At 48.0% G+C, this 24816-nt stretch overlaps 1 protein-coding gene across 1 annotated transcript in view; it reads left to right on the top strand.

Annotated features, from left to right (window-relative positions):
* The window catches only part of crtac1b (cartilage acidic protein 1b), a 479177-nt gene that overhangs the window by 149960 nt on the left and 304401 nt on the right, over positions 1–24816 (top strand). The window contains exon 3 of the mRNA XM_070873946.1: positions 18905–19041. Coding sequence (XP_070730047.1) covers positions 18905–19041 — 137 coding nt within the window. The remainder of the gene's footprint in view (positions 1–18904; positions 19042–24816) is intronic.

Here is a 24816-nt window from a genome sequence, read left to right as displayed (position 1 = left end):
AAATAGATTTTAAAAAGTGACCTCTCAAAGTTTCAAGTCTACCAGTTTTTCCCCAGAAGATTGTCCATGAGTTTGCCAATCAGGACTGTCCATTGAAAAATAGTCCTCTTCAGCTTCTGCTTTGACGTCCATTGCCATGGTGATGATGGAAAGTGTCAGGTGGAGCATTGGCAGCTTGGGTATATTGTGCTCAGAACAATAAGCTTGAATGCTGTTGGCTGAAAAAACATTTTTCCCAGACTATCTTATAGACTCTTTAGAAGAAAATGAGTTTGATTTAAGCCCTATAGAACTTTAAATTTTGCAATTTCTTAAACCCCTACAATCTACTTTTTTAAGTGATAGCATTACCACTGAGGATTTCTGAGGTTGTTATATAAATAGATTATGGACCCTTCAAGTGCATCGGTAAACATAATGCACTGTTTGCACCTGGGATTATTCAATTCATATCATGTTGATCCAATTCAATCACATCCTGTTTGAGTATATGCATTAAACTCAATTAAATTGCAGTCTGGTGTGCAGGAAAGCAGCAAAGAAAAGAGATGTTTATAGATGATTCAATTTAATTTGAAGTTATACTCTGAGCTGCCCTGAGAAAGTGAGCGTGAGTACTGTAACATAGTTATGAACTGGTCAATCTATATGTTTTGTTTTCTACTTTTTAAACATGTCAGCCGTGGCTCAGTGGGTAGCATTCTTGTCTTTGAATCAGAATAGTCATGGGTTCAAGTCCCGCTCCAAAGTCTTGAGCTCATAATCCAGGCTGACACTCCCGGTGCAGTACTGAGTGAGTGCTGCACTGTTGGAGGTGCCATCCTTCAGATGAGACATTAAACCAAGTCCACTCTCTCAGGTGGAGGTAAAAGATCTCATGGCACTGTTCGAAGAAGAGTAGGGTGAGACTTACTGTGTGCAAAACTGGCTGCTGCATTTCCCTACCTGACAACAGTGACTGCATTTTAAAAAGTACTTCATTGGATGTCACCATCATAGGCAGTCCCTTGAAATCAAGGAAGACTTGCTTCCACTCTTAACATGAGTTCTTAGGTGGCTGTATAGTCCAATATGGGAATTACAGTCTCTGTCACAGGTGGGACAGACAGTGGTTGGAGGAAAGGGTGGGTGGGGAGCCTGGTTTGCCGCATACTCCTTCCGCTGCCTGCGCTTGCTTTCCTTGCTTTCTGCATGCTCTTGGCGATGAGACTCGAGGTGCCCAGCGCCTTCCCGGATGCATGATGTAAAGTGCTTTGGAACGTTGTGAGAAGCACTATATAAATGCAAGTTATTTCTTTCTTAATTCAGAACAGTTGATATCTGGAACAGAATGGCATTTCCAGTTACTGACTTCAACTGTGACTTCATATACTTATAGTAACCCATCTGCAAGACTGATAGAACATTCTTTTGTTTTTACATTTTTCTCCCTTTTTCCTCTTGTGATTGTGGTGACTCTTGTGGGGCTTTGAGGGTGTCCTTGTAACGTTTCCACTGCTCACCTTTGGTTCGTTTGCTGTGAAGGAGTTCCGAGTAGAGCGCTTGCTTTGGGAGTCTCCTGTCTGGCATGCGAACAATTGTGGCCTGCCCAACGGAGTTGATCAAGTGTGGTCAGTGCTTCAATGCTGGGGATGTTGGCCTGGTCAAGAACACTAACATTGGTGCGTCTGTGCTCCCAGTGGATTTGTAGGATCTTGCGGCGACATCGTTGGTGGTATTTCTCCAGCGACTTGAGGTGTCTACTGTACATGGTCCATGTTTCTGACCAGCCTCCCTGATAAAGTGCAACATCCCCACTGACCCCTGGGAGTCCCTGGCCAAAGACCTCCCTAAGTGGAGGAAGTGCATCCAGGAGGGCGCTGAGCACTCGAGTCTCATCGCCGCGGAAGGAGTGTGTGGCAAACCAGTCCCACTCTCCCCTTCCCTCAACTATTATCTGTCCTACCTGTGACAGAGACTGTGGTTCTCGTATTGGACTGTACAGCCACCTAAGAACTCATGTTAAGAGTGGAAGCAAGTCTTCCTCGATTCCGAGGGGCTGCCTATGAGGATGACATTTCTACAGGGGCAAACAGTTCTATCATTTCTCATCCATTTGCCAAATATAAGTGCAGGCAGTAAATGTCTGCAGCATCACAGCTATGTCTCATTCCATTCTCACCCAACATCCAGACGTGCAATTATTACAGAGTGGATTTCTCGAAAATAATTAGGAGGGTGAGCCTTTGTTCAATTATCCCTTCTCGATCCCAGAGGTACTGAGCCCAACAGCAGTGTGTCACCACTAGAAGGTCACTTAACCCAGCGCAGACCAAGGGTTGAACCTCGACCTAATTGTCTCAACTTTGGCTCAGTGGGTAGCACGCTTGTCTCTGAATCAGAAGGTCATGGATTCATGAAGGTCATGAGGAGGAATTTCTTCTCTCAGAGGGTTATAAATCTCTGGAATTCGCTGCCTCAGAGAGCTGTGGAAGCTGGGTCATTGAATAAATTTAAGACAGAGATAGACAGATTTTTGAGCAATAAGGGAATAAGGGGTTATGGGGAGCAGACAGGGAAGTGGAGCTGAGTCCATGATCAGATCAGCCAGGATCATATTAAATGTTGGAGCAGGCTCAAGGAGCCGTATGGCCTACTCCTGCTCCTATTTCTTTTGTTCTTATGGATTCGAGTCCGATTCCAGAGACTTGAGCACATAATCTAGGCTGGCACTTCAGTTCAGTGCTGCAAAGATGCTGCACTGTTGGAGGTGCCACCTTTCACATGAGATGCTAAATTGAGGCTCTAAATTACAGTCTAGGGTGGTGTGGGGCTGAGGATGCAATCTGCCAATAACACACAACTTATGGACAGGTGCGACAACTTGTGATACAGATTTAGGATAAACGCATTCATTTATTGCTCTGCAGGTCTTATCACAAGCATGTGGCTTCATTAAATGGGCAGGGTGTCATTAATTTAAAGCCACATTGTTGGGGTAAAAAGAAGACTTCTCTTCCTCAAGGTGGACTCCCTGATATAAGAAATCAACAACCGCCCGTCCGTATAGTGACCACGAAATCACTCAGACAAAAACTTCAGTTCAACCATTTTTTATTCGAGCATGTCGGGAAGGTTCCGATGAACACTTCCCCGATCAGAGGTTTTACAATTACAATTATACACTTTTTCGAGGTATGCGACCCTCCTACAAAACCAGCGATTGGCCGACTGCTATCAGCAAAGTTACATTGATTCGTCGACCCTCATCAGACTGGCTCTGAGTGGTTCTTCCCCACCTGTCCATCTCCCATCACACGTCCCCTTTCTGGAACATGTTGTTCAGTGGTGTCAACTTTGCCTCAGTTCCTTATGATGTGTTGATTAACTTTATTTCCCAGGGTGGTGCCGCCTTATCCCTCTCCCAGGAACTCTAGTCCAAATTACCAGTTAATACCATCCTGTTCCCATGCTGCTATAATCTATGTTCCCAAATATTTTACTTTCCTTGTTCTGTACTGAATATGTAAGTTTCAATGAGTCTGTACTAAGGTTAATACACCTTAGTGTTAACCATCAAGCTTTGCTGCGCAGCAAGTTTTGCTGTTTCCCCTACTTAAAACTCATCCAAGCAAATGTATAAGCGTGCTTTACATCGGTCAATTACAATCCCTACCGTAAGACAGAGGAACTCCCGATTCCTCAGAACCTCCTAAAACTGATAAGCCCTACAATCCGGACCATGTGTCAGATTGGTTCACTACCTTCAGTATCCACTTTAGTGACATCTTTTATCCCCTTACACATATTAAGTAATATCTAGTCTTCTGTCTAACATGCACCTTAAAAATGTTTGTGATAGACGTCATGGCATAGAAATTGGATAGTGCACATAGTGGAATGCAGCAGGACCACGGCAAACGGTATGTCACTGGCAAGCTGTGGGCCACAGATGCGGCCCTTGAGATAGCTAGTTCGTCATGTGAGGAAGAGAGATCGGCCTGCTGGGACACCGGCCAAGCGCCGAGGGTAAGTCTGGGCTGGGGGTGTGGCGGGGGTGGGGGGGGGAGCTGGGCAGTAATCGGGAGATGGACGAGCGCATTCTGGCAGCAAGCAGCCATTTTAATGTGGAGTCTGCTTCTCCTGGGCAAATTAAAAAAAACGTTTGCACTTACTCTTTGGCTGGTGGTCCCTTTAAGGACCGCTGGTTTGGCTGCTCTGCACCCGAGAAAGCTGGCCACGGCATTAATGGCACATGCTGTGATCAGTCGGGACCAATTTCACAGAGGGCCTTGAAATGTGCCTTAGGCCCCTTATTTGCATAAGTAATTGGCCTAATGGCAGTTTCAGGCAGACGTCCGAGGCGACCACAAAGTGCCGTTACTAATATGGCGTGCGGTGTGCTTCTGGTAAGATAATCGTGCCCTGCAACACTAATGTTTCACCCAACAGGTTCTGCACAACTGAATTTGTAGGCCCACATCTTAAAAGTGTATGTAGAGCAGCACATCCAGGGCATTACCCTTCAAAAGTGTACATTACACACAACTACCACAATCCCAACAATCAAATCACTCAAATAAGAACCTAAGAACATAAGAAATAGGAGCAGAAGTAGGCCATACGGCCCCTCGAGCCTGCTCCGCCATTTAATACGATCATGGCTGATCTGATCATGGACTCAGCTCCACTTCCCTGTCCGCTCCCCATAACCCCTTATCCCCTTATCGATTAAGAAACTGTCTATTTCTGTCTTAAATTTATTCAATGTCCCAGCTTCCACAGCTCTCTGAGGCAGCGAATTCTACAGATTTACAACCCTCTGAGAGAAGAAATTCCTCCTCACCTCGGTTTTAAATGGGCGGCCCCTTATTCTGAGATTATGCCCTCTAGTTCTAGTCTCCCCCATCAGTGGAATACAGTCAAATACAGTATAAATAGAGATTACAAGTCAGAAACGAACCATTCAGCCCAGCCTGTCTGTGCTGGTGTTTGTCTTCCACAGGAATAGTGGTTCTAATGTTGCGGGTGCCTGAGCTCGGGCTCTTATCCTCCGGACCTGCGGTGATGTCCTCTCGCAGGTCAGGGTGGCCCACACGGGAGGGTACCACCACAGGTCGGGAGGATGGAAGAGCCCGAGCGCGGACCCCTGCAACATCGTGGGCCACCCCGACCTGCGAGAGGACACTACCGCAGTTTGGGAGTATAAGAGCTGGAGCAACTTCCAGCACGAGCCGCTCCAAGTGTGCAACAGCTTCGAGGTGGGCGACTGGGAAACTTCATCCAGGAAGGCCCAGGTCGCCGATTGGAGTGTGGGCAGGAACATTAGCGGGGCCCAGGTACAGCAGAGGAGTGGATATAGCGTTTTTAACATAATGAAATGTCCCGAGGTGCTTCACAGGAGTATTATTTGACACCGAGCAGCATAAGTAGAAATTAGGGCAGAGAGGTTTAGGCAGGGAGTTCCAGAGCTTGGGGCTCAGGCAACAGAAGGCACGGCCGCCAATGGTTGAGCGATTATAATCAGGGATGCTCAAGAGGGCAGAATTAGAGAAGCGCAGATATCTCGAGGGGTTGTGGGGCTGGAGGAGATTACAGAGATAGGGAGGGGCGAGGCCATGGAGGGATTTGTAAACAGGGATGAGAATTTTGAAATCGAAGCGTTGCTTAACCGGGAGCCAATGTAGGTCAGCGAGCACAGGGGGGTGATGGGTGAGTGGGACTTGGTGCGAGATAGGACACTGAGCAGCTGAGTTTTGGATCACCTCTCGTTTACGTCGGGTAGAATGTCGGAGGCTAGCCAGGAGTGCGTTGGAGTAGTCAAGTCTGGAGGTAACAAAGGCATGCATTGTTCCCTATCCCGCCCATTAAACATTTGGTGCTGATTTCATCGCTGGAGAGCTGACTTGGATGAATTACATAGAATGTACAGCACAGAAACAGGCCATTCGGCCCAACAGGTCCGTGCCGGTGTTTATGCTCCACACGAGCCTCCTCCCACCCCTCTGCATCTCACCCTGTCAGCATATCCTTCTATTCTTTTCTCCCTCATGTGTTTATCTAGCTTCCCCTTAAATGCATCGATACTATTCGCCTCAACCACTCCCTGTGGCAGTGAGTTCCACATTCTCACCGCTCTCTGGGTAAAGACGTTTCTCCTGAATTCCCCATTGGATTTATTAGCGACTATCTTATATTGATAGCCCTGGTTTTGGTCTCCCGCACAAGTGGACATATTTTCTCTACGCCTACCCTATCAAATCCTTTTCTAATTTTAAAGACCTCCATCCATCACCCCTCAGCCTGCTGTTTTCAAGAGAAAACAGTTCCAGCCTGTTTAATGTTTCCTGAATAGGACAGGAATGATTGTACCCGGAACTACTGTACTCATATGTGAAAAATTCAACAACCTCGTAACATACCCATGCTAGGCATTGTGGAGAGAGCGGGGACTGCAATATAATCAGTAGATAGGGTTCTAGAACTAGGAGCTACTGAGACTTGACAGTACATAGGTTCTTGATTGACATTGGTAGACACAGACAAGGAATACTCCCAGTTGGTGAAGAGCTTTAGGGACCATAGGTCCAAAGTTTCCTTAAAGGGGGTCGGTCCTCTTTGGAGAAAAGCCTTCCCTTAAAGAAGGTGCCTGCTGATCAATGGACCTGCTTCCCAGGAACAATGACCACCGCCCCTCCCCACTGCCTCCCTTCCCCCCTCCCCAGCCCCGCACCACCACATCCCCTGCACCCACCTCCCCCACTCCCTCCCCAACCCACACCACCCGCCCCCCCTCCCCACCCCCCGCACCCACACCACCTCCAGCCCCACACCACCACCCCTCCTGCACCCACCCCCCGCCCCCGCACACATCCCCCCTCCCACCCACACCACCCACACCAGCCCCCCACCCTCCTCACCCCGCACCCAACCACACCACCCCCGCACCCACACCACCCCCCCTCCCCTCTCCCCCACCCACACCACCCCCTCCACCTACAATCCCTGGTGAAACATGAAGACCAAGGTTTGCCTGATCACTTGGGGTTGGGGTGGGTTAATGTGATTTACTGAGAGCGATGGACAGCTCCAGTGTTCATATTCCTCCAATTCTGGCCTTGTGCCAATTTTCGTTTCATCGACCCACCATTGATGGCCATTCATTCAGCTGCCTGGGCCCTAAACTCTGGAACTCCCTCCCTAAACCTCTCTGCCCCTCCACCTCTCTCTTCTCTTTTAAGATACTCCTTGAAACCTACCTCTTTGACCTAATTTTTTGATCACCTGTCCTGGTATCGCCTTATGCGGCTCGGTGTCAAATTGTGTTTGATAATCGCTCCCGTGGAGCGCCTTGGGGGTTTTTACTACATTAAAAGCACTATATAAATGCAATTTGTTGTTGTTCCTGCTCTGTTCTTGAGTTCTGATATCTTTATACATTGTTCAGGGTTTAGCCTCAATTCCTTCACCTGAGCTGATTGACCACTATGGTGTGGATCCACAGGTATGGAATTCTAATAAAGCTGCAGTAATATTAACAGCTATTCCCCCCCTCTCTCGCTCAGCCCCCTCTAACCTCTCCCCACAGCTATCCCCCCCCCCACACCTTTTCGCTCAGCCCCCTCTAACCTCTCCCCACAGCTATCCCACTCTCTTTTGGATGAGACGTTAAACCGAGGCCCCATCTGCTCTCTCAGATGGATGTAAAAGATCCCATGGCACTATTTCAAAGAAGAGCAGGGGAGTTATCTCCGGTGTCCTGGGCCAATATTTATCCTCAATCAACATAACAAAAACAGATTATCTGGTCATTATCACATGGCTATTTGAGGGAGCTTGCTGTGCGCCAATTGGCTGCCGCGTTTCCCACATTACAACAGTGACGATACTTCAAAAAGTACTTAATTGGCTGTAAAGCGCTTTAAGACATCTGGTGGTCATGAAATGTGCTCTGTAACGGCAAGTCTTTCTCTCTCTCTCTCTCAACTCCCCTTTAGCTCTCCACACAGCTATCCCCCTCTTGTTCAGCTCCCTCTGACATCTTCACACATCTGTCCCCTTGCTTAAACCCAAACCCAACGAATTTAATGAGATGAACAAGCCCATAATAGAAGTGTAACAAATTCACCATCTCGCTAATTGCTTGTCAGTTCTATTTGAACACAGATGGTAACTGGGCTGTTTCACTATGAATCTCTTAAATGCCTCACACAGGCTCCATTTTATGTCTGTGCACCTTCACTTAGTTTGGCTTCCAGTTTGTCAGACTGGGCATCCATCATTGCCACTCCTATATCAATGAATTCTGGCCTCTTGTGATGAAATCATTGGAGTTGTCATCACCGAAGGAATTCTGGGGGGCGAGATTTTCAGATTTCAGTCACGTACTGTTATGTAGAGAGAGTGAGCAAACTAGGCCTATATTCTCTGGAGCTTAGAAGAATGAGAGGTGATCTCATTGAAACATACAAAGATCTTACAGGGCTTGACAGGGTAGATGCAGGAAGGATGTTTCCCCTGGCTGGGGAGTCTAGAACCAGGGGTCACAGTCTCAGAATAAGGGCTCGGCCTGAGATGAGGAGAAACTACTTCACTCAGAGGGTAGTGAATCTTTGGAATTCTCTGCCCCTTTGGGCTGTGGAGGCTCAGTCTTTAAGTATATTCAAGACAGAGATCGATAGATTTTTGGATATTGAGGGAATCAAGGGATATGGGGATAGAGCAGGAAAGTGGAGTTCAGCCCTGATCTTACTGAATGGTGGAGCAGGTTCAAGGGGCCAAATGCCCTACTCCTGCTCCTAACTCTTAAGTTCTTATGTAGCTTGAGGCATCTCCTCAGGACATAAACAGAAACAGGGTTTAAGGTGTCCATCACATGGCCTGCGGAGGTGTGGTCTGCCAGTGTTTCAATGTAAGTTTACGATCACGTTGCAGCTGATATGTCTCTGAAAAATGAATTTATGGATGGGCATGTAAGATATTCGCTGATACACTACTGCAAAGTACAGCTTAAGTCATGAGGACCCTGGACAGAGTAGATAGAGATAAACTGTTCCCATTGGCGGAAGGTTCAAGAACCAGAGGACATAGATTTAAGGTGATTGGCAAAAGGCGATGTAAGAAAAAACATTTTGACGCAGCGAGTGGTTAGGATCTGGAATGCACTGCCTGAAAGGGCGGTGGAGGCAGACTCAATCACGGCTCTCAAAAGGGAGTTGGATAAATACCTGAAATAAACAAATTTGCAGGGCGATGGGAAAAGGACAGGGGAGTGGGACTAGAAAAAAAGAAAGACTTACATTTATATAGCACCTTTCACAACCACTGGACAATTAAAAATGTTTACAGACAATGAAGTACTTTTGGAGTGTAGTCACTGTTGTGATGTAGAAAACGCGGCAGCCAACTTGTGCACAGCAAGCTCCCACAAACAACAATGTGATAATGCCTGGATGTTGATTGAGGGATAAATATTGGCCCAGGACACCAGAGATAACTCCCCTGTTCTTCTTCGAAATAGTGACATCGGATCTTTTATATCCTCTTGAGAGAACCAAGGGGGCCTCGGTTTAACATCTCATTTGAAAGATGGCCCCTCCGACAGTGCGGCGCTCCCTCAGTACTGCACTGGGAGTGTCAGCATGGATTTATGTGTTCAAGTCCCAGGACCTTCTGAGTCAGAGGCGAGAGTGCAACCCACTGAGCCACAGCTGACATCCAAATGATTCCAAGTAGTTTAAGGGACACTGGTTCAACTGGGTAAAGACAGATTTAGGGACGATTAAGGAAAGTTCTACATGCTTTTGAGTGATTGATACTTGGACTGGACTCCTGGTAGGGCAGTGGACACAAGAAGACAGATTGTTTAAGAGGCAGCTGGATGCTGCGATGTTGGCACTGGAATAATTTTGTGGATAAATGACTTAAGATGGGCTGAATGGTCTTCTTCATCCATACTGAGTCGCCTCTCTTGGGAACGGCTGGGAGAAATGCTGTGGCAGTGAGCAGTGCTATGGTTATGTACTTGTCACTCTTAGCTGCCATCACCCTCCTGCACCAGCTCGTGCTGCTCCCTGAAGGAGTATGCCTCCATGCTGCCCCCGAGGCTGCTCGCCGCTCCTTTTATGGCCCTGACCTGCCGTTGGCGTTCTCACGCAGGTCGGGGCAGTGAAGTGTGACATCATCAAGGTCCAGGTCGGTGATTGGAGCGTGGGCAGATATAGCAGGAGTGGCGAGGTCGGGGCGAAGGAGCGGCAAGAGACTGTAGAGGGACGTGATCGGGGCCCAGGAGAGGGTTGAGTTCGGGGCCAGGGGCCCAAGGGCAGCACGGACCAGCCCACACTGCGATATGTGTGTGCACTAAGTCCGTGCAGCAGAGCAGGTCTGCAATCATCTTGGGTAATTCTTGCCACTGGACCAAGACCTAGCTCTGTCAAGCCCATATGGTGGCTGATGTGCAACGGCCACCACACGTCAACAAAATCCAAGCACAGGCATCTTCCACCTTTGAGGATGTAGTTCGGGATCTGGAATATTAGGTCCTTCATTGAAACACCTGTGAACTCATCCCTTTTTGGCGTGGAAGCAAGTCATCCTTGCTTTGCGGGACTGTCTATGATGATGATGATGATGTACTTGTACATGGGAGGCCCAACCACACCCAACTTTATAACAATGTAAACAAGCAGCGGGAAAGATTGAACAGGCTGTCACTTTTTATCTTTAGAAAAGAGAAGAGGTGACCTGGCCTTTAAAATTATGAATGGGGTATTATGCAGAGAGAATGTTTTCACTTGTGGGAGAATCCAAAACTAAGGGCCATGAATACAAGATAGTTACTAATAAATCCAATGGAGAAATAAGGAGAAATGTCTTCACTCAGAGAGTGGAACTTGCTAGCACAGGAAGTGGTTGAGGCGAAAAGCTTAACTGCTTTCAAAAGGAAACGAGATGAGTACACAAGAGAAAGGGGAATAGAGAGATGTGCTGAAAGGCTGAGATGAGGCAGATGGAATGGGAGGAGACTCGTGTGGAACCAGCAAAGGCTAGTTGGGCTGAATGGTCTGTTTCTTAAGCAAAGAATCCATAAAGCAAATACATTACAATAGGTACCCTCTCACCCTCTTCCCTGTAATTTAACAATTGAACGGGTAAAAATGATTGACGCGAGGTATCCACCAGCCCATCGAAATAAGCAGGCAACCGAGAGAGAGCAACAGACAGACTGAGGAGAGAGTTTGCTTGAGGTTGATCTTATGCTGGCTTAGACCTTCAAAACAAGATCAAAAATTGCTTGACCCCCTCTCCACCATTTTGGAAATCCAACTCCAAGCAGCTGGGCTAATCCCATCATGCATTTGTTACAGCAGCACACAGAGTGAGAGAGAGAGCGAAAGAGAGAAAACAATCTTTCTGAAAGTGCAGCCTCTCTGGCTGACAGGAAACGGTCAGCATTGTTGTAAGTTGTTCAGTTTGGCTGAATTATGTCCTCTATCCTCTTGTACATGATGCCGGCACCTCGCAATGAATGTGATACATCACGTTCCTGGCACAAAAATAGTGCAACGCCTATTGAATTGTTGGTCGTCGAAATTGGAATCCTTCTGTTCTGCTGACCTGTTCATTTTGAGCTCCACACTCTTAATTGTTTACGAATGCATCATTTGCTCAATGGCTCCAATTTCTCTCGTAGTCTGCTTCACGTTGTGAGGAGAATGATCTTTATTGCACACCAATAAAAAGGTTCCTGGTCGGATCCATTAGCCAAATTATAGAAACATAGAAACATAGAAAATAGGTGCAGGAGTAGGCCATTCGGCCCTTCGAGCCTGCACCACCATTCAATAAGATCATGGCTGATCATTCACCTCAGTACCCTTTTCCTGCTTTCTATCCATACCCCTTGATCCCCTTAGCTGTAAGGGTCTAACTCCCTCTTGAATATATCCAATGAACTGGCATCAACAACTCCCTGCAGTAGAGAAGTCCACAGGTTAACAACTCCAGTGAAGAAGTTTCTCCTCATCTCAGTCCTAAATGGCTTACCCCTTATCCTTAGACTGTGTCCCCTGGTTCTGGACTTCCCCAACATCGAGAACATTCTTCCTGCATCTAACCTGTCCAGTCCTGTCAGAATTTTATATGTTTCTATGAGATCCCCTCTCATCTTTCTAAACTCCAGTGACTACAGGCCCAGTCGATCCAGTCTCTCCTCTTATGTCAGTCCTGCCATCCCAGGAATCAGTCTGGTGAACATTCGTTGCACTCCCTCAATAGCAAGAATGTCCTTCCTCAGATTAGGAGACCAAAACTGAACACAATATTCCAGGTGCAGCTTCACCAAGGCCCTGTACAACTGCAGCAAGATCTCCCTGCTCCTATACTCAAAACCCCTTGCTATGAAGGCCAACATACCATTTGCCTTCTTCACCGCCTGCTGTACCTTCATGCCAACTTTCAATGACTGATGTACCATGACACCCAGGTCTCGTTACATCTCCCCTTTTCCTAATCTGCCGCCATTCAGATAATATTCTGCCTTCGTGTTTTTGCCCCCAAAGTGGATAACCTCACATTTATCCACATTATGCTGCATCTGCCATGCATTTGCCCACTCACCTAACCTGTCCAAGTCACCCTGCAGCCTCTTAGCGTCCTCCTCACAGCTCACACCACCACCCAGCTTAGTGTCATCGATGTTACACTGAATTCCTTCATCTAAATCATTAATGTATATTGTAAATAGCTGGGGTCCCAGCACTGAGCCCTGCGGCACCCCACTAGTCACTGCCTGCCATTCTGAAAAGGATTCGTTTATCCCGACTCTCTGCTTCCTGTCTGCCAACCAGGAGTACATAAGCAAGGGAGTTAAGGTAAACCTTTATAAATCACTGGTTAGGCCTTAGCCTACCTGGGAATGGTAACATAGTGGTTATGTTCCTGGGATTGGTAAGCATGGACCATATACAGTAGACACCTCAAATCACTGGAGAAATACCATCAACGCTGTCTCCACAAGATCCTGCAAATCCCCTAGGAGGACCAACATCCCCAGCATTGAAGCACTGACCACACTCGACCAGCTCTGTTGGGCAGGCCACATTGTCTGCATGTCTGACACGAGACTCCCAAAGCAAGCGCCCTACTCGGAACTCCAACACAGCAAGCGAGCCCCAGGTGGGTAGAGGAAATATTTGAAGGACAACCTCAAAGCCTCCTTGATAAAGTGCAACATCCCCACCATCACCTGGAAGTCCCTGGCCAAAGACCGCCCTAAGTGGAGGAAGAGCACCCAGGAGGGCGCTGAGCACCTCGAGTCTCGTCGCCGAGAGCATGCAGGAAGCAAGCGCAGGCAGCGGAAGGAGTGTGCGGCAAACCAGACTCCCCACCCACTCTTTCCTTCAACCACTGTCTGTCCCACCTGTGACAGGGACTGTAATTCCCATATTGGATTGTTCAGTCACCTGAGAACTCACTTTTAGAGTGGAAGCAAGTCTTCCTCGATTTTGAGGGACTGCCTATGATGACGATGGTAATCCAGAGGCCGGGACTAATCTGGGAAACATGAGTTCAAATCCCACCTGGTGAATTTAAATTCAGTTAATTGAATAAATCTGGAATTTAAAAAAAGAAGCTCATATTAGTAATGGTGACCATGAAACTACCGATTTGTGGTAAAAAAGAAAGGTAGGGCATCTAAAGCCAGAGCTCCCTGGATGATGAAACAGATAGAGAATATGATGAAACAGAAAAAGAGCACGTATGACAGCAGTCAGGCTGCAAATACATCTGAGAATTAAGTTATATATAGAAAGGTCAGAGGAGAAGTGAAACAAGTGCAAGGAGAGGGTATGAGAATAGGATGGCAGCTAACCTAAAAGGTAATCCAAAAGTCTTCGATAGGCATATAAATAGTAAACGGGTCGTAGTGGGGCAGATTAGGGACCAAAAAGGAGACCTGCGCATGGAGGCAGAGGGTATGGCTGAGGCACTAAATGAGTACTGTGTATCTGTCTTCACCAAGGAAGAGGATGCTGTCATAGACATAGTGAAGGAGGAGGCATGGAGACACTTGATAGGATAAAAATTGATCAAGTGGTATTAGAAAGGCTGGCTGTACTTAAAGTAGATAAATCACCAGGAGCGGATGGGATACATCCTGGGATGCTGAGGGAAGTGAGGGCGGAAATTGCAGAGGTACTGTCCATAATCGTCCAATCCCCCATAGGTATGGGGTGGTGCCAGAAGACTGGAGATTTGCAAATATTACACCCTTGTTCAAAAAAGGGTGTAAAGATAAACCCAGCAACTACAGGTTGGTCAGTTTAACCTGGGTAGTGAGGAAGCATTTAGAAACAGTAATCAGGGACACAATTAACAGTCACTTGGACAAGTGTGGATTAATTAAGGAACGCAGCACAGATTTGTTATAGGCAAATTCTGTTTAACCAACTTGATTAAGTTTTTTAATGCGGTAACAGAGAGGGTTGATGAGGGTAATGGAGTGCATGGAATTTGGAATAAAAGGGACAGTGGCAGAATGGATATGAAATTGGCGAAATGACAGGAAACAGAGAGTAGCGGTGAACGGTTGTTTTTCAGGCTGGAGGAAGGTATACACTGGTGTTCCCCAGGGGTCGGTTCTAGGACCACTGCTTTTCTTAATATATATTAATGATGTGGACATGAGTGTACAAGGCACAATTTAAAAATTTGCAGTTGACATAAAACTTGTAAGTATAGTGAACAGTGAGGAGAGTGATAGAGTTCAGGAAGACATAGACCGGCTGGTGGAATGGGTGGACATGTGGCAGAGGAAATTTAACGCAGAAAAATGTAAAGTGATGCATTTTGGTCGAAAGAATGAGAAGAGGACATATAAACTAAATGGGACAATCCTAAAGCGGGTGCACAAACAGAAAGACCTAGCGTATATGTACACAAATCGTTGAAGGTGGCAGGGCAGGTTGAGAAAGCAGTTAAAAAGGCTTATGGGATCCTGGGCTTCATAAATAGAGGCATAGAGTACAAAAGTGTGGAAATTATGATGATCCTGTATAAAACACTGATTTGGCCCCAACTGGAGTCTTGTGTCCAATTCTGGGCACCCACTTTAGGAAGGATGTGAAGGCCTTAGAGAAAGTGCAGAAAAGCTTTATGAGAATGAATCCAGGGATGAGGGACTTCAGTTATGTGGATAGACTGGAAAAGCCGGGTTGTTCTCCTTAGAGTAAAGATTGAGAGAAGATTTGATCGAGGTGTTCAAAATCATGAGGGGTCTGGACAGAGTAGATAGAGAGAAACTGTTCCCCTTGGCGGAAGGATTGAGAACCAGAGGAAACAGATTTAAGCTGATTGGCTAAAGAACCAAAGGTGATGTAAGAAAAAACTTTTTTACGCAGCGAGTGTTTAGGATCTGGAATGCACGGCCTGAGAGGGTGGTGGAGGCAGACTCAATTTTATCTTTCAAAAGGGAGTTGGAGAAGTATCTGAAAGGAAACAATTTGCAGGGCTACGGGGAAAGGGCAGGGGAGTGGGACTAGCTGAGAGTCGGCAGGGGCTCGACGGGCCAAATGGCCTTCTTCCGTGCTGTAACCATTCTATGATTCTAAAACCCAACCGGTTCACTAATGTCCTTGAGGGAAGGAAACCTGCCGTCCTTACCCGGTTTGGCCTATATGTGACTCCAGACCCACAGCAATGTGGTTGACTCTGACCTGCCCTCTGTGGTGCATGAAGGTGGCTCACCGCCATCTTCTCAAGGGCAATTAGGGATGGGCAATAAATGCCGGCCTTGCCAGCGATGCCCACATCCCATGAGTGAATTTTAAAAAATGTTGGAGTATTGTGTCCAATTCTGGGCTCCACACTTTAGGGAGGATGTCAAAGCCTTGGAAAGGGTGCAGAGGAGATTTACTGGAATGGTACCAGGAATGAGGGACTTCAGCTTTGTGGAGAGACTGGAGAAGCTGGGGTTGTTCTCCTTAGAGCAGAGAAGGTTAAAGGGAAATTTAGTAGAGGTGTTCAAAATTTTGAGGGTTTTTGATAGAATAAATGAGCATAAACTGTTTCCACTGGCAGGAGGGTCAGTAACCAGAGGACACAGATTTATGATAATTGGTAAATGAATCAGAGGGGTGATGAGAATTTATTTTCGCAGCGACTTGTTATGTTGTGGAACACGCTGCCTGAAACGGCGGTGGAAACAGATTCAAAGTAACTTTCAAAAGGGAATTGAATAAATATTTGAAAAGGAAAATGTGCAGGGTTGTGGGGACAGAGCAGAGGGGGAGTGGGACTAATTGGACAAGTCTTTCAAAGATGGGCTGAATGGCCTACTTCTGTCCTGTAGATTCTATGATGCTAAGATCTCCATCAACAGCAATACAATGTCCCTTTACCTGACAACAGGAACAGTCTATGGCAGCAAGGTGCATTGGTTGACTGACTCAGAGACGATTTCACCTCACTGCTCTGTCCCACAATTGGTCGAAATGCCCCCAGACCCAGGGTGATCAAAATTCGTCCAGGGACAATGTTCCTTATCGCTATCCAGTGAGCTCTGGTGAAAAGCTTTTAAAATGAATTCTTGAGATGTGGGTGTCGCTGGCAAGGCCGGCATTTATTGCCCATCCCTAATTGCCCCTTGAGAAGGTGGTGGTGAGCCGCCTTCTTGAACCGCCGCAGTCCGTGTGGTGAAGGTGCTCCCACAGTGCTGTTAGGGAGGAAGTTCCAGGATTTTGACCCAGCGACGATGCAGGAACGGCCGATATATGTCCAAGTCAGGAGGTTGTTCTCATGTACCTGCTGTCCTTGTCCTTCTAGACGGTAGAGGTCGCGGGTTTGGGAGGTGCTGCCGAAGAAGCCTTGGTGAATTGCTGTGGTGCATCTTGTAAATGGTACACACTGCAGCCATGGTGCGCCATTGTGTGGACAGAAGAACATAAGAAATAGGAGCAGGAGTCGACCATTCGGCCCCTCGAGCCTGCTCCTCCATTCAATAAGATCATGGCTGATCTGATCTTAGGCTCAACTCCACTTCCCTGCCTGCTCCCCATAACCCTTGACTCCCTTATTGCTCAAAGATCTGTCTATCTCCACCTTAAATATATTCACTGACCCAGCCTCCACAGCTCTCTGGGGCAGAGAATTCCACAGATTTACAACGCTCTGAGAGAAGAAATTCCTCCTCATCTCAGTTTTGAATGTGCGATCCATTATTCTGAGACTATGACCTCTAGTTCAAGATTCCCCCATGAGGGGACGTCGTTGAGGACAGGATTGGGCTTAGCTCTGATGACCCAACACTCACACTATTGGATCACACATGTAGAATGGCCTCTTGGATACTGTATCAGAGGAACGGCCAATAGGAACAATATCCTGCATGGACTGATGTCGGGCCGGGACTAGTTTGGATCACGTAAGCTGGTCAGAAAGGAATATCTAACCCATCCACTACCTGCCGTGGGAGTGTTTGATGGGACAGTGTAGAGGGAGCTTTACTCTGTATCTAACCCGTGTTGTACCTGCACTGGGAGTGTTTGATGGGACAGTGTAGAGGGAGCGTCACTTTGTATTTAACCCCGTGCAGTACCTGCCCTGGGAGTGTTTGATATGACTGTGCAGAGGAAGCTTTACTCTGTATCTACCCCATGCTGTACCTGCCCTGGGTGTGTTTGATGGGACAGTGTAGAGGGAGCTTTACTCTGTATCTGACCCGTGCTGTACCTGCCTTGGGAGTGTTTGATGGGACAGTGTAGAGGGAGCTTTACTCTGTATCTACCCCGTGCTGTACCTGCCCTGGGTGTGTTTGACGGGACAGTGTAGAGGGAGCTTTACTCTGTATCTACCCCGTGCTGTACCTGCCCTGGGAGTATTTGATGGGACAGTGTAGTGGGAGCTTTACTCTGTATCTAACCCGTGCTGTACCTGCCTTGGGAGTGCTTGATGGGACAGTGTAGAAGGAGCTTTACTCTGTATCTAACCCCATGCTGTACCTGCCCTGGGAGTGTTTGATGGGGACAGTGTAGAGGGAGCTTTACTCTGTATCAAACCCCGTGCTGTACCTGTCCTGGGAGTGTTTGATGGGGACAGTGTAGAGGGAGCTTTACTCTGTATCAAACCCCGTGCTGTACCTGTCCTGGGAGTGTTTGATGGGGACAGTGTAGAGGGAGCTTTACTCTGTATCAAACCCCGTGCTGTACCTGTCCTGGGAGTGTTTGATGGGGACAGTGTAGAGGGAGCTTTACTCTGTATCAAACCCCGTGCTGTACCTGTCCTGGGAGTGTTTGATGGGACAGTGTAGAGGGAGCTTTACTCTGTATCTAACCCCATGCTGTACCTGCCCTGGGAGTGTTTGATGGGGACAGTGTAGAGGGAGCTTTACTCTATATCAAACCCCGTGCTGTACCTGTCCTGGGAGTGTTTGATGGGGACAGTGTAGAGGGAGCTTTACTCTGTATCAAACCCCGTGCTGTACCTGTCCTGGGAGTGTTTGATGGGACAGTGTAGAGGGAGCTTTACTCTGTATCTAACCCCATGCTGTACCTGCCCTGGGAGTGTTTGATGGGGACAGTGTAGAGGGAGCTTTACTCTGTATCAAACCCCGTGCTGTACCTGTCCTGGGAGTGTTTGATGGGGACAGTGTAGAGGGAGCTTTACTCTGTATCAAACCCCGTGCTGTACCTGTCCTGGGAGTGTTTGATGGGACAGTGCAGAGGGAGCTTTACTCTGTATCTAACCCGTGCTGTATCTGCCCTGGGAGTGTTTGATGGGACGGTATAGAGGGAGTATAACTCTATCTAACCCGTGCTATACTTGCCCTGGGAGTGTTGGTCCTGATACTGATTACAAAAGAATGGAAAAGTCTCACCTCACTCAAATTGCTCAGTTTGCCCATAGTGACCGTTTCCTTTGCTTCCAGGCATGGCCACGTACACCGATAAACTCTTCAAATTCCGAAATGGAAGGTGGGAAGACATCCTAAGTGACGAGGTCAACGTGCGCAGAGGGGTCGCTAACCGTTTTGCCGGCCGCTCGGTTGCCTGTGTAGACCGGAAGGTAAGAGAGCTCCCAGAGCTTCGCAATACCATCAAATTCGTGATGTCCTCTCCGAGGCAGATGTGTTGAAAAGGACATAAATGGTGTATGTCCTTCACTCACCCCACATAATGCCTGACTCAACAACAACTTGCATTTATATAGCGCCTTTAATGTAGTAAAATGTATCAAGGTGCTCCACAGTTGCAGACAAAATTTGACACCGAGCCACACAAAGTGATATTGGGACAGGTGACCAAAAGCTATTGTGACAGGAGGGTTTGATAAATTTCCTGATGTGAGTGCGGACTGATTTGAGATAGGTGCAACAATTATTTTGGGATATCTTTGTTCAGTAGAATCGACTATAAAATTCTAATGGGGGTGCTGTTGATATCTTAAGGAGACGCATCTCACAATCTTGCTTGAAGTCAGCTTGGTTCAGTTGCTAGCACTTTTGACTCTTGAGCCAGAAGGTTGTGGGTTCAAGTCTCGCTCTAGGATTTGAGCACAAAATCTAGACTGACACTCCAGTGCAGCGCTGAGGGAATGCGGCACTGTCGGAGGTGCCGTCCTTCAGGTGCGACATTAATCTGAGTGCTTGTTCAGATGGACATTGTAACGTATTTGCTTCATGGGTTCTTTGCTTAAGAATTCATAGCAACATATTGCAATTAAGAACTAGTTGGTTTATTAACTAACATTTAACAATCACACTACACCACCTCACCCACATCACACCACCCATCGGTGATGATGACCAGACTGCCAGTGATGATCGGGCACTCCTGCGGCGGCAACCTAGACCTCTTCCCCCCTTCAGCGGCCTCCTCATCGGCATTGACTCATCTACCTCACCCGATCCTCGATCCCGATGACGGCTGGCGAGCCAGGTGAGCCTCCGACCTGGCGATCGGGCCTCCACCCCTCCAGTGGCGATCGGGCCCCCTCCAGCGGCGATCGGGCCCCCTCCAGCAGCGGGCTGTCACCACTCAAGTGGCGGCAGATGGGCCTCTCCTCCATGACGGTGTCTGGGCCTCCTCGATGATGGCTGGACATCTCCTTCCTCCTCAACGGTGACTGGGCCTCCTCTCCTATGCTGGCAGTTGGCCTCCCCTCCTCCCTCAGCGACGACTGGCGCTCTCCTTCCTCACTGGTGACCTGGCCTCTTCTCCTCCTCCGGCACATGGTGAGTAGCATGGCTGTGACCACCCTGACCTTCCACTTGGAACTCCAGTGGACCGCTGACCCTCCCAATGCCTGTCCCCAATCAAGCCTCGGACCACCTACTATCAAGGGCGCTACTCAGCGCCGAGCTTGCGGCCAACGTCTTGCCGTAGGCAACTAGGCCCATATGGCATTGCCTGGTCTCCAGTCATCTTGGACCCCCTTGATACTGGACCAAGACCTTGCTCAGCTAAGCCCGTATGGTAGCCAGTGTGCAACGACCATCCCACGTTAAAAGAACCCATGCACATGCATCTTCCACTCCGTTAACATTAATTTTGGGACCTAGAACGTCAGGACCTTCATGAACAACCCCATGAACAGGCCGGAACGTGCACCGCCTTAGCTTTGATATCGACATCGCCGCCCTAAGCGAGACCCGGCAGGCAGGGGAAGGCCAGCTCAAGGAACAAGGTGGATGCTACCCCTTCTTCTGGAAAGGGAAACCAGAGGAAGAACGCCGCCTTCATGGAGTCAGTTTTGCCATCAAAAACGAGCTGGTCAACCACCTCAAAAACACTCCCTGCAGGGTTGACGAACGTCTCATGACTCTCCGATTCACCCTATCCCGGAACCAATGTGCCACAGTCATCAGTGCGTACGTCCCAACACTCGATGCGACAGATGAGACCAAAGAGGGTTTCTCCTCCAAGCTCGAAAAATCCATGTCCTGCGTCCCTGCGGATGGCAAACTGATCCTCCTCGGCTACTTCAACGCCAGGGTCAGCAAAGACACAGCCCTCTGGGTGATTGGCAGAAAGGGGGTACCCTACTCTTGACAAAATGTCTAGAATATAAATTTGTCATCACCAACACCTTATTCCGCCAGAGGGACAAATACAAGGCATCATGGCAACATCCTCGCTCCAAACACTGGCACCTGCTCAACTATGTCATCGTCCGAGCCAGGGATCGCAAGGATGTGCGCATCACCCGTGCCATGACAGGAACTGACGACTGCTGGACGGACCACCGCCTAATCCGATCCATCATTGACACCAACATAGCCCCAAAGCGGAGAGGACAGCAGAAGCAGTGCCGCAAAAAAGTCAATGCCGGGGCACTTAAAGACCCAGCTAAGAGAACCCTATACAGCCACCACCTCACAGCTAACCTGGCGTGCCTTAATGACCCTGAGACACAGAATACCCACAGCGCTTGGTCTGCCCTCCAAGCCTCCATAACCAGTGCCTACGAAGAGATGTTCGGTCACTCAACCAGGAAACACCAGGACTGGTTTGACGAGAATGACCAGGTGATCGAAGAGCTAATAGATCACAAGCACAGGGCATTTCTGAGCCTTAAACAACAACCCAACTCGGGAGCATCAAGTTAGCATTACAGACAGCTTAAGGCTGAGGTCCAACAAAAAACCCGGGACCTAAAGAATAGGTGGTGGATGGAGAAAGCACAGGAGGTACAGCAGCTGGCCGACAGCCATGATGTGCGAGGATTCTTCATCGCAGTCAAGACCACCTACAGTCCAAACTCCCAAGGCCCCACCCCGCTGCTGGCCAAGAACGGGGAAACACTCATCAAGGACACCGAGGCAGTCAGGGCCCGCTGGAAGGAGCACTTCGAAGATCTCCTCAATAGAGACTCTGCCTTTGACTCAAGTGTTCTCGACTCTATCCCGCAGCATGCAACCCGCCACAACCCCAGCCCTGCACGAGGTAGAAAAAGCCATAAAACAGCTCAAGAACAACAAGGCTGTGAGAGCGGATGGAATCCCCGCTGAGGCACTGAAGTATGGCGGAGAGGCACTGTTGGCACGAATACATGACCTCATCTCTCTCATTTGGAGGGAGGAGAGCATGCCGGGAGATCTCAGAGATGCAGTGATCGTGACCATCTTTAAAAAAGGGGACAAGTCCGACTGCGGCAACTACAGGGGAATCTCCCTGTTATCAGCCACTGGGAAAGTTGTCGCTAGAGTCCTCCTCAACCGTCTTCTCCCTGTGGCCGAGGGTCTCCTCCCAGAGTCACAGTATGGATTTCGTCCTTTACGGGGCATAACGGACATGATCTTTACAGCGTGACAGCTGCAAGAAAAATGCAGGGAACAGCACCAACCCTTGTACGTGGCCTTCTTTGACCACACAAAGGCCTTTGATACTGATTTTATTTTTGAGAGGGCAGACAGGGCCTCAGTTTAACATCTCATCCAAATGATGGCATCTCCTCAGCACTGCATTGGGAGCGTCAACCTAGATTTATGTGCTCAAGCCCCTGGAGTGGGGCTTGAACCCACAACCTTCTGACTCAGAGGCATGTGTGCTGAATGCTTATGGCTCTCAGCTGACTGTACCAGTGTAAATATCCAGGTGGTGATTGGTTTGCTCGTGGAATTTTATAGTTCGTTCACATTTTGTCAGTCACTTGTTGATCATCATCATCATAGGCAGTCCCTCATATCGAGGATGACTTACTTCCACGCCAAAAAGGGATGAGTTCACAGGTGTTTCAATGAAGGACCTGATATTCCAGGTCATGAACTACATGTTGAAGGCTGGAAGATGCCTATGCGTGGATTTTTTTAACGTGTGGTGGCCGTTGCACACCTACCACCACATGGGCTTGACAGAGCTCGGTCTTGGTCCAGTGGCAAGGGTTAACCAACACGACTGGAGACCTGCTGTGTTGCACAGACCTAGTGCACACACATATCGCCGTGTGGGCTGGCCCGTGCTGTATCAGGGCCCTTGCCTCTTCTGGGGCCGAAACTCTCGCCTCTCCTGGGCCCCGATCACGTCACTCTATGAACACTTGTTGAAGGAAGCTGCTCGTGACAGCTCTCACCCTCTCAGAGACGGTTGTGTCTCTTAGTCCTGAGGGGGAGAAACAGCTGACTGTAATTTCCAATGCATCCTACTTTATTCTAAAAGGGGCGAGGAACAAAACTATCTGAGTCCACATACAGCCTCATCTATTTGGGTGTCATCATGACGTCCTCATCCGACAGGGAGGCCTGACTCGTTCTACGATTCTGGATGCCAATCTTTTTCATTTATTCGTTCATGGGTTGTAAGCGTCGCTGGCAAGGCCAGCATTTATTGCCCATCCCTAATTGTCCCTTGAGAAGGAGGTGGTGAGTCGCCTTCCTGAGGTCGCGGGTTTGGGAGGCAATGCCGAAGAAGCCTTGGCGAGTTGCTGCAGTGCATCTTGTAGATGGTGCACACTGCAGCCACGGTGCACCGATAGTGGAGGGAGTGAGAATGTGGAACTCACTACCACAGGGAGTGGTTGAGGAGAATAGCATGATGCATTCAAGGGGAAACTTGATAACCACACGAGGGAGAAAGGAATAGAAGTGTTATATATGTAAACTTGTATATACCTTGTACAGCCACCAGAGGGCTCATCCCTTGGGAGCACAGGTACTTAAGGAGGCCTCACAAGCTGAAGAGGCACTCTGTAGACTTGCAATGAAAGACTAAGGTCACACTTTACTTTGAGCTCACAGTATCCAGTCAGACTCTCAATTCACTAAATATATTCAAAAAGGAGTTAGATGAAGTCCTTACTACTAGGGGAATCAAGGGGTATGGTGAGAAAGCAGGAATGGGGTACTGAAGTTGCATGTTCAGCCATGAACTCATTGAATGGCGGTGCAGGCTAGAAGGGCCGAATGGCCTACTCCTGCACCTATTTTCTATGTTTCTATGTTTCTATTCATATATAACAAGAAGGATATGCTAATGAGGTGAGATGAAGAGGGGGGGAGGAGGCTCATGTGGAGCATAAACACCGACACATAGAAATATAGAAAATAGGAGCAGTAGTAGGCCATTCGGCCCTTCGAGTCTGCACCGCCATTCAATATGATCATGGCTGATCTTCTATCTCAACACCATATTCCCGCTTTTACCCCATACCCCTTGATGCCTTTTGTGTCTAGAAATCTATCTATCTCCCTCTTAAATATATTCAGTGACTTGGCTTCCACAGCCTTCTGTGGTAGAGAATTCCATAGGTTCACCACCCTTGAGCGAAGACATTTTTCCTCATCTCAGTCCTAAATTTCCTGTTCTGTATCCTGAGACTGTGACCCCTTGTTCTAGACTTCCCAGCCAGGGGAAACATCCTCCCCACATACAGTCTGTCCAGTCCCGTCAGAATTTTATACGTTTCAATGAGATCGCCTCTCATTCTTCTAAACTCGAGTAAATACAGGCCGAGTCGACCCAATCTCTCCTCAGTCCTGGCACAGACCAGTTGGGCCGAATGGCCTGTTTCTGTGCTGTACATTCTATGTAATTCTATGCTTTCTAGGGAGTCTATTTCATGGAGTGATCACTCATACTGAAATATCAAGGCTTGTTTTATTGAAACTATCCCACCAGGCTTCAATGCAGAGCAAATAGTTTAGGGTATAAAACCCGCTTTCAATCCAATCTCTTCAGTTTCCCACCTGGTACATTAGGCAAAGATAACCCTTGCTATAATTGTACAGGGCCTTAGTGATACCACACCTGAAGTACTGTGCACAGCTTTGGTTTCTTTATCTGAGAGAGGATATACTTGCCATTAGAGACAGTACAACAAAGGATCACTAGATTGATTCCTAGG

The sequence above is a fragment of the Pristiophorus japonicus genome, chromosome 3, assembly GCF_044704955.1.
Source record: "Pristiophorus japonicus isolate sPriJap1 chromosome 3, sPriJap1.hap1, whole genome shotgun sequence".
NCBI classification, from domain to species: Eukaryota; Metazoa; Chordata; class Chondrichthyes; family Pristiophoridae; genus Pristiophorus; species Pristiophorus japonicus.
Note: the sequence above shows the minus strand (reverse complement) of the source record. Positions and strands in the feature narration are given on the sequence as shown.